General features: G+C 37.4%; 3 protein-coding genes across 4 annotated transcripts; 1 reads left to right on the top strand and 2 right to left on the bottom strand.

Annotated features, from left to right (window-relative positions):
- Positions 1–350: 350 nt before the first annotated feature.
- Positions 351–3,570, top strand: RH36 (RNA helicase 36). The gene is made up of 6 exons (XM_012993692.2): positions 351–1,105; positions 1,216–1,538; positions 2,132–2,335; positions 2,425–2,506; positions 2,835–2,936; positions 3,152–3,570. Exons 1-6 carry the CDS (start codon positions 497–499, stop codon positions 3,329–3,331), a joined length of 1,500 nt encoding a protein of 499 aa, XP_012849146.2. The 5' UTR covers positions 351–496; the 3' UTR covers positions 3,332–3,570.
- Positions 3,449–4,961, bottom strand: NF-YC2 (nuclear factor Y, subunit C2). The gene is made up of 2 exons (XM_088812099.1): positions 4,852–4,961; positions 3,449–4,383 (listed from the first exon to the last, which is right to left on the bottom strand). The coding sequence occupies exon 2, from the start codon at positions 4,302–4,304 to the stop codon at positions 3,798–3,800; it is 507 nt and encodes a 168-aa protein (XP_088668225.1). The 5' UTR covers positions 4,305–4,383; positions 4,852–4,961; the 3' UTR covers positions 3,449–3,797.
- Positions 4,962–6,197: 1,236 nt separating this feature from the next.
- On the bottom strand, positions 6,198–12,456 carry LOC105968763 (kinase superfamily with octicosapeptide/Phox/Bem1p domain-containing protein). 2 transcript variants are annotated; one of them, XM_012993428.2, is made up of 9 exons: positions 12,124–12,456; positions 8,971–11,431; positions 8,805–8,882; positions 8,367–8,519; positions 7,948–8,111; positions 7,606–7,753; positions 7,362–7,484; positions 6,787–6,874; positions 6,198–6,696 (listed from the first exon to the last, which is right to left on the bottom strand). In XM_012993428.2, exons 2-9 carry the CDS (start codon positions 11,176–11,178, stop codon positions 6,527–6,529), a joined length of 3,132 nt encoding a protein of 1,043 aa, XP_012848882.2. In that variant the 5' UTR covers positions 11,179–11,431; positions 12,124–12,456; the 3' UTR covers positions 6,198–6,526. The 2 variants fall into 2 exon arrangements, with proteins under 2 accessions (XP_012848882.2, XP_088668224.1); XM_088812098.1 differs by lacking the exon at positions 8,805–8,882 and having other exon boundaries at positions 12,124–12,240.
- Between the last annotated feature and the right edge of the window lie 584 nt (positions 12,457–13,040).

The following is a 13,040-nucleotide window of genomic DNA, read 5'->3' as shown; positions in this document are numbered from 1 at the left end:
CGAAACTAATGCCATTACGAGAGAGAAGAAAAAAAAAAAGAACATTTCAACTATTTTTAACCAAAACCTATGTGCTATAGTATATGATTTTTCGTGATTTTGCTTAAATGTTCGATGATTAGTGAAATAATGTTAGATGAATGATTTATTGAGTACTTATGAATAAACATCTTTTAAGTTGTATATTTGAGTGTTAATTAATATATTTTTTTTTAACATTTCAGCTATTTTTGACAAAAACGTGTACTATAGTAGTATATGATTTTTTTTATTTTTTTTTTGTTGACTGTTAAAAAATTGGGGAAAGAAATCTTTTAATGAATTATTTATTGACTACTTAAACATATTTTGTACTAAATATTTGAGTAATAAATATTTTTAAAAAAAAAAAGATTTTAATAGTTGGGCTAATTTGAAAACACAGTCGATACAAAACAAATTAGTTCTAGGGCCGGTCGGTTTTCGCCCCCCTAAACGAGAACTCCCATCGGCAGCCATGGAGGAACAACCCCAGGTCGATGCAAATTTCCCATTGTTTTCCCGGAAAAAGCAGTCCACCGTGAACAATAAACCCCCGCCCTCAGAAACCGCCATTGTAGCGGCCTCCGCCGCCCCCAAATCGTTCCAGAAAGAGCTAAACACCAACCCAACCCCGGACAACATCACTTTCTCCGACCTAGGCCTCTCCGAATGGGCCGTCAACACCTGCAGAGAGCTCGGCATGAAGCGGCCGACTCCCGTCCAGCACCACTGCATTCCCAAAATCCTGTCGGGCCAGGACGTGATGGGCCTCGCTCAGACCGGAAGCGGCAAAACGGCGGCGTTTGCGCTCCCCATCCTGAACCGGCTCGCCGGGAACCCGTTCGGTGTGTTCGCGCTCGTCGTAACCCCCACGCGCGAGCTGGCGTACCAGCTGGCGGAGCAATTTCGTGCCCTAGGGTCGGGTTTGGGGCTGCGGGTTGCGGTGATTGTTGGCGGTATGGATATAATTAACCAATCCCAGGGTTTGATGCAGAGGCCTCATATAGTAATAGCCACTCCCGGCAGAATTAAGGTTCTTATTGAGCAGAATCCTGATATTCCTTCTGTTTTCTCCAATACAAAGGTGGGATTCAATTTTTTTTTTTTTTTTCATTTGTTGGTAAATAAATTATAGCTTAATGGCATATGAAGTAGAATTTATGTTACATGAACCTGGAAAATATCTTGTTGCAGTTTCTAGTCTTGGATGAAGCAGACAGAGTGTTGGGTGTTAACTTTGAAGCAGAACTGAGAGTTATTTTCCAGTGTTTGCCGAAGGATCGGCAAACTTTACTGTTTTCTGCCACCATGACTCCGAATTTACAGACGTTGCTTGAACTTTCGGTAAATAAGGCATATTTCTACGCGGCGTATGAGGGTTTTCAAACGGTGGAGTCTCTGAGACAGCAGTATGTTTTTATCCCCAAGCATGTGAAGGATGTGTATCTACTGCACATATTAAACAAAATGGAAGAAATGCGTGTTCGATCTGCTATTATTTTTGTTTCCACCTGCAGGTACGGTTTTCTTGTATAATCTCGGAGTTTCTTAATGTCGGCTGTGAAAATATTCTGTTGATTTGCATTGTTTAACGTTGTCTTAATGTGAGCTGTTATTATGTGCCTTTGACATCGGATTTGATGGAAATTATTTCTATCTGCAATAGTGTCAAATGAAAATCACTAAATCGGTGTAGTATATTCCTTTGAGCATCAAATTGAAATTCTTACAAAGCTATAAGGGATTTTGAAGCATTGTAAGAATGTCGAGAGGACTTCATTATGTCTTTTCTAATCATGTGCAAGATTTGTCTAAATATTAGCTGCGTATAGAGGTCACCATAATAATCTTTCGGTTAGTATTATTGGTTTCTCTACCCAAGCAATTGGGTTAATAAAACAAGTAAGAACAGAAATTAAGTTTGGCAACTTCGCCATCATTCATCTTGCTGTAAGTTAGCGGTCAACAAAATCAATTATTTAGTTGTTAAAATACGATGAAATCAACTTTAATTGCATGTTGGAAATTAACCGGCTTCTTCGAGACCTCTTTATTTTCAAGTACCAAACGGCCTCTCGAACTTGACTCGATCTGTTCTTTGAGTGAGCAGGAGTTGTGAGCTTCTGAGTTTGTTGCTGGAGCAGCTTGAACTGGAAGTTGCGGCATTGCACTCTTTCAAATCCCAGTCCTTGAGGCTTTCGGCATTACACAAGTTCAAATCCGGACAGGTTCCTGTACTGTTAGCAACTGATGTCGCTAACCGTGGTTTAGATATTCCAACCGTAGATCTGGTTATAAACTACGACATTCCTAGGTAAAACGATACTCATTGAGACTGTCAACGAAATTGATAATTGTAGCAGACACTAACAAAAAATGGAACTTCCTATTATTATTTTTTAGGTATCCAGAGGATTATGTTCATCGTGTTGGGCGTACTGCAAGAGCTGGAAGAGAAGGCCTTGCTCTTAGCTTTGTCACCCAGGTATTATATGAACTGTGTTGTAGTTCTTTCTCAATATTTTTATGGCATTGTACTAATTGATTATTTTGAGATATATATTTATATGTTTTTATCTGTATATTCTTATGTGCTAACTGAAAGAAAAAGCTGATTAGCGAGGATTTTGTTAATTAGAAACTTGTTTCGAAAACCTTCGCCAATCTACTTGTGTACACATTGGATATTTTTTTTTCTTTTTTTTTTCTTTCTTTCCGTTCTTTCTTGTTCTGCTATTAATGTTATCTTTTGTGGTGCATTGCGTAAAGGTATTTTCCTGTTTGCTTTGACGTGTATGGAATATATTGTGCAGAATGACGTGGACCTTGTACATGAAATAGAAGCTGTTATTAAGAAAAAATTGGACAAGTTTGAGTGTAACGAAAAGGATGTGATCGAGGATAATATCACAAAGGTAAGAGCTTCAGTCTTTCAGACCATCGCATCTGCTGCTTTTTATGGCGTATCAACATTGCAAAATTTTCAATTTAATCATTGGAACTATAGTAAAGCTTGATCATATAACACGGGATCAAATTTCTCATATTAACAAGCTCTGTTTAGTGTTCGGTGTGGTTATACCTATTTGCTTACGAGTTTATGTATATATGCTTGCAATTTAATATTCAGGTGTACAAGGCTAGGCGTGTGGCAACGATGAAGATGACGGAGAATGGATTTGAGGACCAAGCCAAGGCACGAAGAGATCAGAAATCAAAGGATAATGCAGAAAAAGGCATAGTTACGGACAATAAACGAAAGAGAGATAAAAATAAAGCTGCTAAAAAGATTAAAGAATCTCAAGACTGAAGTTTGCTCCCTGTTTCTCTGTCTGAAAACTTAAAGGAAGAAACTAATGTACCCTTGCAATCCTGGGATTGTTTCTGGGATAATTTATAATTCATATTTATTATTATAGGATACAAATAGGAAAATTTTGGGCAAAGATTTTACTACGGTAGATTGTTGACAGCAGTTATTCTCGAATCACAATTCGACAAATAGACGACTGCCATTTCGATTTCGAGAGTCGGGCAATTCTTTAAAAATTAGAATTCAGAAGGCTATATAACTTATATATTATACACTACCTTAAAATCTATCTATACTACAGAGACTATATAAATACTACTGACGAACAACACAAAACCATCCAATTCCATCACGAGTCGCTCGGTTGCTGCAGAGGTGGCTCCTCCTGTGGCTGCCACGTCACAAAAGGAAGAGCCTGCCGATGCTGTTCATCGATAGGATGATTTTGTGAGGATACATAGTACTATGGTGGAGCCTCAGCGGCACCAAATCCAACAAACGGAACAGCAGCGAACTTAGTTACACCGAGTCCCTCCTCCTTCAACTCATCTCGCGGAATAATATCGACCAAAAAGTCGAAAACATCGGTCCTCGAAATAGCAGCTGCGATATCGTTCTTCTGAAGAGTCCTCCTCTTGTTCTCGTCTGTATTGATCCAAGATCGAAGAGTCAGTTCCAATATGAACATCTCGCACGCCTTTGCGAATATAACCGGAGCTTCTGCGGAAATCATTCTCACATCCTCGTCGGCTTTCATTATCTTCTTTATTCGAGCGAGCGGGAGGCTGTGGTTCCTGAAATCGGTGGTTTGGTTGATTTCTCGAAGCTGATTGGCCCAGAATGCATGGAGTTGCTTCCGCTGTTGACTGTGAGCGAGGTGGCGGTGGTGGTGGTGGGCTAAACTGGCCGGAGAAGAAATGGTGCCAGCTGGCATTGTAGGTAGCTGGTGGTGGTGGTTTGAATGATCCATTGTGGTGGTTTGATTATCAGATGTTCTATCTTCTACTTTCTATGTTACTTACAACTGTATCTATAGTTTCAATCCAACACTGCAATCCAAAAATGAAATCTTAACTTCATTCACAAATTACAGAGTCTACTGGAACATGATTTTTTGAAAACAAAAAACAAAAAATTAAATCACCCCAAATAAAAAATGAAGAACAACCAACCCTCATTAGGAGAGTTGGTACCTAGCCTTTACCAATAGGGTAACGGTCTAGGGTTCGAGTCCCCCCCTCCCCTACTTCCCCTTGTAACAGACTCGAATTTACTCAAAAAAAAAAAAAAAAAAAAAAAAAAAAAAAAAATGAAGAACAGGGGATGCCGAGAATAATAAGTAACAAAATAGAAAGGTGAAGAAAGATGATTGTGCCGGGAAATTACAGATATACCCCTCACATTCAAACAATTTCTTACTGGTGATCATGAAGTTCTTAAGTAGCAAATAAACATTAATTATATTGTTGGAAGATTCAGATAAAGAAACATAGATGAAGAAAAACACAGACACCTACTTGTATATCTTGAAAAATCGGACCGGCCGCAGAAGAATTCGCTTGGACAAGCAAACCCTAGAGAGAGAAAAAGCGACGGGGACGACAGAATATGGTCCGATGAGAGAGAGAGAGAGAATCTTCTGGGGACGTGACACGTGTCGTTCGAGTAGCGCTTTACTGGGTGAGTGTGACATAGTTAAGGTCGCTAATTGGCAAAACGCGATTTAAGATTTTCAAACTGGGGAATCGCATAATACTAATTATATATTTCATTTATTATATAGAATTATAGATCAGTTTTATTCTGATTTACTAAATGAATAATTTTTAGGCGGCGGATATATGCAAGCCCATCTTTTTATTAGTTCAAGACCTGCAACATAAAAATACTAATTTATCCTTAATGAAATTCAAAACCAAATAAAAAACTTTAAAAAAAAAAATCGGCGTTACAACGCCGATTTTGACTTGTAAAGTCGGCGTTGTGCCGCCGATTTGGTTAACAAAAATCGGCATTGTAACGTCGATTTTCGTGTACAAAATCGGTCTGGATAAACCGATTTGGGAAACCAACGAAAACACACAAAAAAATTAATTTCAATCTCATTTTTTTCCTCCAAAATCGGCTAAAGCATTGCAACCCAACAAGAAGTAAGCATAGATTAATATTCATCCACGCATATTTATCAAGAATCGATGCTCGATTCATGTTTTTGAATTGACAAACAAAAGTTTAGTAAAAAGGACTTATTGGTGGAGGTGGGGTGGTGGTGATGGTGCGGCGGAGGTGGTGCGGTGGGTGGGTCGCTGGTCGTCGCCGGCGCGGTGGAAGTCTCGCTGGTCGGTCTCGGCGGTCTGGTGGCGGCAATTGTGAGTTTTTTCTATTTTTTTTCTCTATTATTTTTTTGTTTTTTTTGTCGCTTTTTTATTTTTATTTTTTGGTCTTGAACAAATGAAATTAGAGTTTGTTTGTATTTAGGTGTTATTTGTTGATAAGGGTATATTCGTCATGTTTGGTCTTGATGTAGTAAAATTAAATTAATTTACGGACTTGAACTAATAAACTCATTTATGTGGGTTTGAACTAATAAAAAAATGGGCTTGCATATATCCGCCGCCTAATTTTTATTATCAACAAGTAGCAGAAAAATCTGATGATCCGCTTGGTGTATGAACGTTTAAACATCTATTAGAATTTGGTGACAATTTTTATTAAAAAAAAAAAAAAAATCATATACGTCGAGGTTTTGGTATGATTTTCGGCCCAAACCGGCACGTGTTCCCCTACTAGAGCACGGTGTCACGTGACACACAGCCAACCTCACGTGATCACACATTATTTCATGACAAATTTTGAAAAAGAATTTCAAATAACGTAATATAAATAATACAAATCGAAAGTTAAAAGATTTGAAATACATTCTCAAATAAATTTATTCAAACAAAGTTCAATAAATGTACCCTATAATTGTAATGAATATAAAATCTTGAGCTGAATTATTATTCCATAAAAAAAAAGACAGCTGGATGTAAGATATATAACATTGTCCCAAAGACTTTAAGAGCTGTATATGATGATGATAGTGTGTGCAAGCCATTTAGTTCTCCCTATTGGTGTGTACAATTTAACGAAACTAATTTCTTTCGTAAGTAAAGAAAAATACGAAACCTGACGGTTTTTTCTTATTGACGATCAACTTGCCTTTCGTGCAGCAGAAGACATTACACGCAAACGGCTAGCAATTTCGGTAAAAGACGGCCTCACGGCAGGATTTGGAGCCCAACACTGCTCCATTAATCTTCTCCATTCCGAGTCGCAGTAGCTTGGGATCGTTGGCCTCAATGTATTGTTCACAATTCCACCTGCGTGCACAAAAAAGAAATTCAAATTAAAACGAGATATTTAGACGATAAATCAAATATGTTTTAGTAGCGTACTAATTTTTTTTTTACCTATGATTGCACCGTAATGCATGTTGGCGTAAGGCTCCTCTCCGGTGAGTATCTCCCATAAGACGATACCAAATGAAAATACATCAACCTGCAGGATGAACCACATCGTTATTACTATATTGAAACAATTTGCATCGTTGTTATCTTCCCATTTGCAGGATGATGCACCGAAGAACTCTAGTTTATATTACTCCAGTTCATTTTCCATAAAGAATAAATTTCCACAAATAAATAGATTTGAATCCACAGATATGTGTGAGTGTGTGTGTGTGTGTGTGTGTGTGTGTGTGTGTGTGTGTGTGTGTGTGTGTGTGTGTGTGTAATATGACTAAAGTACCCATCGACTAATTCTCTTTCCTGGGGAGAATTTATGTTCGAGACATTTTAGGAAATAATAAGGGCAAATTTGGTACAAAGTAATCAATGTAGCTTCGAAATTCTAAATTGGCAGATTTCGAAAAGAAAAAAAAATCTCCAAAACGACAGTTGATTTGAAACGGAGGGGGTAATACCAATTTTCAAATTCTATATCAATTCAATATTATGGAGACAGAATTGCAGATTGTGGGCTTTACCTTCTCAGAAACTCTGTTGCTACTACCATTGAGCAGCTCCGGAGCCATCCATGGCAGAGTTCCTCTAACTCCACCAGAAACCAACGTGTTTCGTTTTATTTTCGATAGACCAAAATCACCTACCTGATAATCGCATGCCAAAATCCGAACTCAAATCAGTTTTATAACTTTTTGCTAAATAAGAAATCATATAACACAACTAGAGCATATTAAGTGATGTAGTTGGGGTAGAAAATTAGATGACCTTGCATATAGGTCTTGAAGGATCTTTCAAGTTAACGAGCAAATTGTCACATTTCAGATCAAAGTGCACTATATTCTTTGAATGCAAATACTCCATCCCAAAAGCTGCATCCATTGCTATTATAAGCCGCTTTCGTCGATCAAGGAGTCTGCAAAGTTAAAAGGACGCATGGATATATCATGAACAAGTAATAGTCACAAAAGTGAAAGGAGACAATAATACAAGGTTAATATCTCGATGCATATTTTCTCAGTTATTGTCAAATATACTAATCAAACACACGCTTGAGGTATTTTTATAGTTGCAAAGCATTAAATTAAAAGGAAAAAATAATAATAATACCTATCTTTACGAAGTAAAACATGTCTCAAAGATCCATTCACCATGTACTCTGTGACCGTAGCCAATGTCCCGCCTGGTCCATCTTGTACAACACCATAAAACGCAACCACATTTGGGTGGTGAAGCTTTGATAGAATTTCAGCTTCCTTCCAAAACTCGTTGGTCTGAAAGTGAGTGTCATAACCATTTTAGTAAGATCCAAGTACATGCATGGTAATAACTAATTTGTTTTGCAACAATAATTGAGAAGAACAATTGCTATCAGTTCCCACCAATTTGCTTGTAATCAACTTCCAGCAATTAGTTAAATTTTAACTCATAAACAAGCAAATGTCCAACAACAATATGTAGCATTATAAAGTCTATACTATGGAAGAATAAAAAAAAAGTACTGTTTATCGGATAATTTTTTTTTTTACCAGTCTATCTTGCTCTGATTGTCGACCAGTAAAACAACTCTTTTTTATGCGCTTGATAGCTACATCTGAGCCTCTCCATTTTCCGTGATATACAGTCCCAAATGTCCCAGCACCAAGTTCCTTCAGTTCTTCAAGGTCTGCATTTTGTATAATCTGCATTTTCAGAAGAAAGCCGAAATTATGATGATTCCAGATAAATTTAGTAAGTAAATTAAAATTTTCATGGTTCCACCTTTCAACAGTTTAAGAAACAAATAACAAACGGTTGATCGAATGAAAGATTGGATTTCAATACTGAAAGAGATGCCAGCTATTCATCTGACGAGTTTCGAAGAAAATCAGAATAAGTTGTGTTAAATTGTTTTGAAAAGTTGATATTAAGTTGTTATATTTACATGTAAATATTTGAAGAATGGAAGGTGTAAAATTGGGCCTAACCTGCAATGAGTTGATATCAAAATCCACCAACGATGGATCTAGAGGAGGTAAGCCAATTTGTCCAATGCCAATATCATCCTATAGGATTTATAGTATCAACAGACATTCTGCTGAAAAGATACAAAAATAACATTTAATTATTTTTTTTAATTAAAAGAAAAAGTACCTCATAATCCAGATCTTGATTTCTCCTATTATCCATCGAATCTTCATACTGATTGCCTTCACCGACTTTCAATTGCGATGCATTATAATTGGAAGGAACAGCTACAGATTCAGCCCCATCTCCACCATGTAAGTCTTTGTGATCCTCTTCTCTCATGAGTGGCCCAAAGTCATATGCTAAAGGCGTATCCTCTTCGACTTTCGTAAGTCCTGAGGAAAATACATGGTCTTGATCAATGAGAGAAATACCCTTTCTCGTAAACTCATCCCCTGCCAGCCTCTGGAAAAACGACCAGTGTTTAGGTTCCGGGTTTTCGATGTTCACACTCAAACCACCTCCCTCATTCTGTAGGGGATCCGTATTAGACGAGCTATCTGAAAGAATAGCTTTCGAAAATATATCAGAAAGAAGATTACGTGGGAACCGGTCATTGATATCAATAAGTATATCTCCCTGCTCGGTTTTGGGAACAGCTGCCTTAGCTTCTTCCTGATTTCCCGTCGTTGAAATTGACTGCCCAATAGGTATATCTACATTCCTAATTGGGAAACTTTCACCCGATTCCGAAACGAAATCTTGCTGGATATTATTATCATTACGTGACTGATTAACAAGAAACTGAGAACTGTGAGCATCATCCGATTTTGATGTTCGTTGAAGAAACCCTGCCTGCTCTCGAGGAATACGCTCCGAGTAATAGACCCTCCGAGGAGGAACAGAAGACTCAGAATAGGTCAACTCGGTAGGATCAAATTCCGAGTTGGTGGATTCGGGATCAGGAGCATTACCAGATGTACAATACTCATTGCCATTGGATTGAGATGGATTAAAAGCATCAACAGGTTTTGCTTCACTCTTTGAAGATTCTTCAACAGGAAAATTAACTTTTGTGTTACCCCTGCCTCCATTTTTCGGACCATCAAATTTCGGTTTTGCCTCCTTCTCTTGCCCTTGATTGCCATGTGCACCTGAGCTATTTAAGGAATTCGCTTCGAGAACTTTTTGTTGAGAAAAAGCCCCAGAAGAGGATTGTGGTACGTCACTCTCTGAAGGCGAATGATAAGGAGGACGGAAATTGTAGCCAAATTGTGGAGGATGTTGCTTTTGCTGACCATGATAAAAGTGCGATTCAGTTTGATAAATATCGGCGGAAGTTGGTAAAATAGATTTAGAAGATTCATTAGCCGTTGACGGCGCAACAAAGCCGGCCGTGGAGGTAGTAGTAATCCCAACAAATTCAGCTGAGCTCGTACGTGTGTCCCTTTCGACATTGGATGCAGCCAACTTATTCAAATTGTCTTTGGACGAACTTGCTAAACCACGATGGGTAGAGCCTTTTTGCAATCCAATTTCCATGCCATTGACGGCAACTACATATCTCATCTCCGAATCGACATCACTGTTGGCTAGACTGAAATGAGCCTCCTCCAAATCTCCATGAGAAAACAGAAATATACGAAGCTTTTGGGATCCTTCTCCATCTTTGAGCACATTCCACTCCTCCATCATGTTTAATAAATCCTCATCGCTCGAGACAGAAACCAAAGCATCGAGCCCTTCCCCAGGAAGTTGATATTTTATGGTATGAGTTTCATCGTAAATTGCAGATGTTTTCTCCCATAATTCTTGCCATACGATGTCCTTCCTTATCCGGACGATGCGTGTTTCACCGCCAACATACCTGAGCTCTCCATCACTTGGCCGGGGTAGAATTCTACCGCCAAAGCTGCAGAGAATCTTAAGTTTCTGTGACAAATGGTGGTTGTGGTAATCCGATGAGGCGTATGCCATAGATTGCGTAGACTCACGGTTAACCCCATTTCCATGTAATGGCAAATTCCTGTGGTCAGATTCTCTTGAACTTTTTTCGGTTGTGGCAGTCAAGGAAGGATCCGAAGCACTTAACATGGCTTTTGGCTCCATGTAACCAGGTACATTATTGGGATCACCGGAGATATTTGGAATAAATAGATTCTTAAAATTGGTCCTGTCACGCATAAATTCAAGAGAAAACTCCTCACCAGTCTGCATGGAGTAATTATGCACAGGTTTAGGATCTGAATAAATGATTTCCGAGTCCGAGGACATCAGATTGGCATTTTCATGACCTAAAGTATCTGTACTATGAACTACCGAGCCAAGACGAAGATCTTCATTTCCATGTTCTGAGTAGTACTGCATAAGATTCTGATTTTTTGACTGCTCCATATTGAAAATTCCTAACTTACCCTCTTTCAAGTACAAAGTCAATCGGAATACCTGCTTACACCACAATACTGTGCACAATTTGCGAATCGACAGAGAAGCACCAAAATACTAACAGCAACTGGAAGACTTTGATTGAAAACAAGTTCATTGATATTCATGCATTACATAAGCGTAATAAGTTAGCGACATTTCTGAACGAAACTGGGATGCAGGAACACAATGTTGCTACGACGAGAATCCTGAACCTGACAAACTGCCATAAAAGGGAATAATCCATGTTAAAATTGGAATCACACACAATATTTTATTGAGTCAAAAGGATCGAGTTTGTGGAGGTTGGTGGGGGCACCATAGTAGAGGGATCTCTACGTTACGTAACGAAATGATTTAAAGAAAAGAGTGCTCATTCCAAAATTATACAAAGAAACTTTTGGGCAATTTATTGAGACACAACACTGAGATTTGCCCGTTTAAAATAACATGTTCGTAATGAACCGGATTCGCAAAGCGTGAGGTGATTGCTAATTACTAATCCTTTTAAAGAAATTATCGATTGAAAGAATAAAGATTGGTAAAGCCTTCACCATTTATAGTAAATATAATAAATATCTCAAAATGGGGGAGAAGGTTGGAGAGCTTTGATCGATTAGAAACACTCAAAAGTAAGCAGAAATAATTTCATATAACTAATATTACTAAAATCTCCAAAAATCCAATTTTTTTTGTTAAAAAATAGATAACACAGTTCGATTAAATTCCAGAGCATACTGAAAAATATTTGCAAATTAGCAACCTCACACCAAGAACCCTAATTTTAAAACAAAAGGGGAAAATTCCAGAATTGAAACTACCAGGCGGTTATAGTAAATTCAAAGAAATCGTAACAGAAAATATAAATCAGAATCAATTGAATCTATAAACTAAAAAACAAAACAAAAAAATTACCTCAAGAAGGCAGTGCAGTGTGAGAGCTCAGCCTGTTGACTAAATCCGCCATTACCGCAACTCCATTTGCAGCGTGAAAAAGGAAATACTGAAGTACTAAATAAGATAGTGAAATCTAAAGGTTAAGTCAAGTCGACAATTTGATAAAATAGTGTACTTGTATATTATGTCATTTAAATTGTCGCTATTTTTGGTTAATTACGTTTTTACCCCTGATCTCAGATGGGTAGCAACTAGTGACGGAAACTGAAACTGATTTACATCCGACATTTTTCGATTCTCGGACGATTTCTATCCGAAAATTCTCGATTTTGGAATTAGATTATCAGTTTCAATTTTTGAAATTCTATTGTCCGATTTCTTTTAATAGAATCGAAATTAAAATGTTCACTTACGAATATAATTTGATTTTTACTCCAAAAATTCTAATTCTTATCCGATTTGTTCGATTTTTACCCATGTAGCAATAAGGTGACTGTGGCTACATTGATAAAATAGTTTTCATAAATTGATTTTTTTTTTTAATTCAAAATAAATGCATTTTCTTGTTTAAATACTAAAAATAGAAAATAAGACTTTTTTATGGACGGTGGAATTAAATTATTTTTATTTATTGTTGGGCGGTGCAAGATGCTTGCACTTTTCCAATTTGCACACTTGTTTATTTGCAAGCAAGAATAAGACATTTGTGGAGAAACTAGTTTGTATCCTTTTTTATTCATTCGTTATAGTTCCCTTATTGCTACTAAGATAATAAATATTAGGACACATGTTTATAAGTTATTATAGAAATTAGTATTTTGTTATGAAAAACTTCTTTTTCGTTTATTGGTAAGGTAAGTCGTTATTACAAAGGGGAAGCCTCTTGAAGAATTCCTCGTAAGATATAATGAATAATTAACTGCTGAAGTTGGTTA

Source organism: Erythranthe guttata, chromosome 13, assembly GCF_056151865.1.
Source record: "Erythranthe guttata isolate IM_541 chromosome 13, IM_541, whole genome shotgun sequence".
In the NCBI taxonomy this organism is placed as follows: Eukaryota; Viridiplantae; Streptophyta; class Magnoliopsida; order Lamiales; family Phrymaceae; genus Erythranthe; species Erythranthe guttata.
The sequence above is the reverse complement of the archived record's forward strand: the minus strand, read 5'-3'. Positions and strand labels throughout refer to the sequence as shown.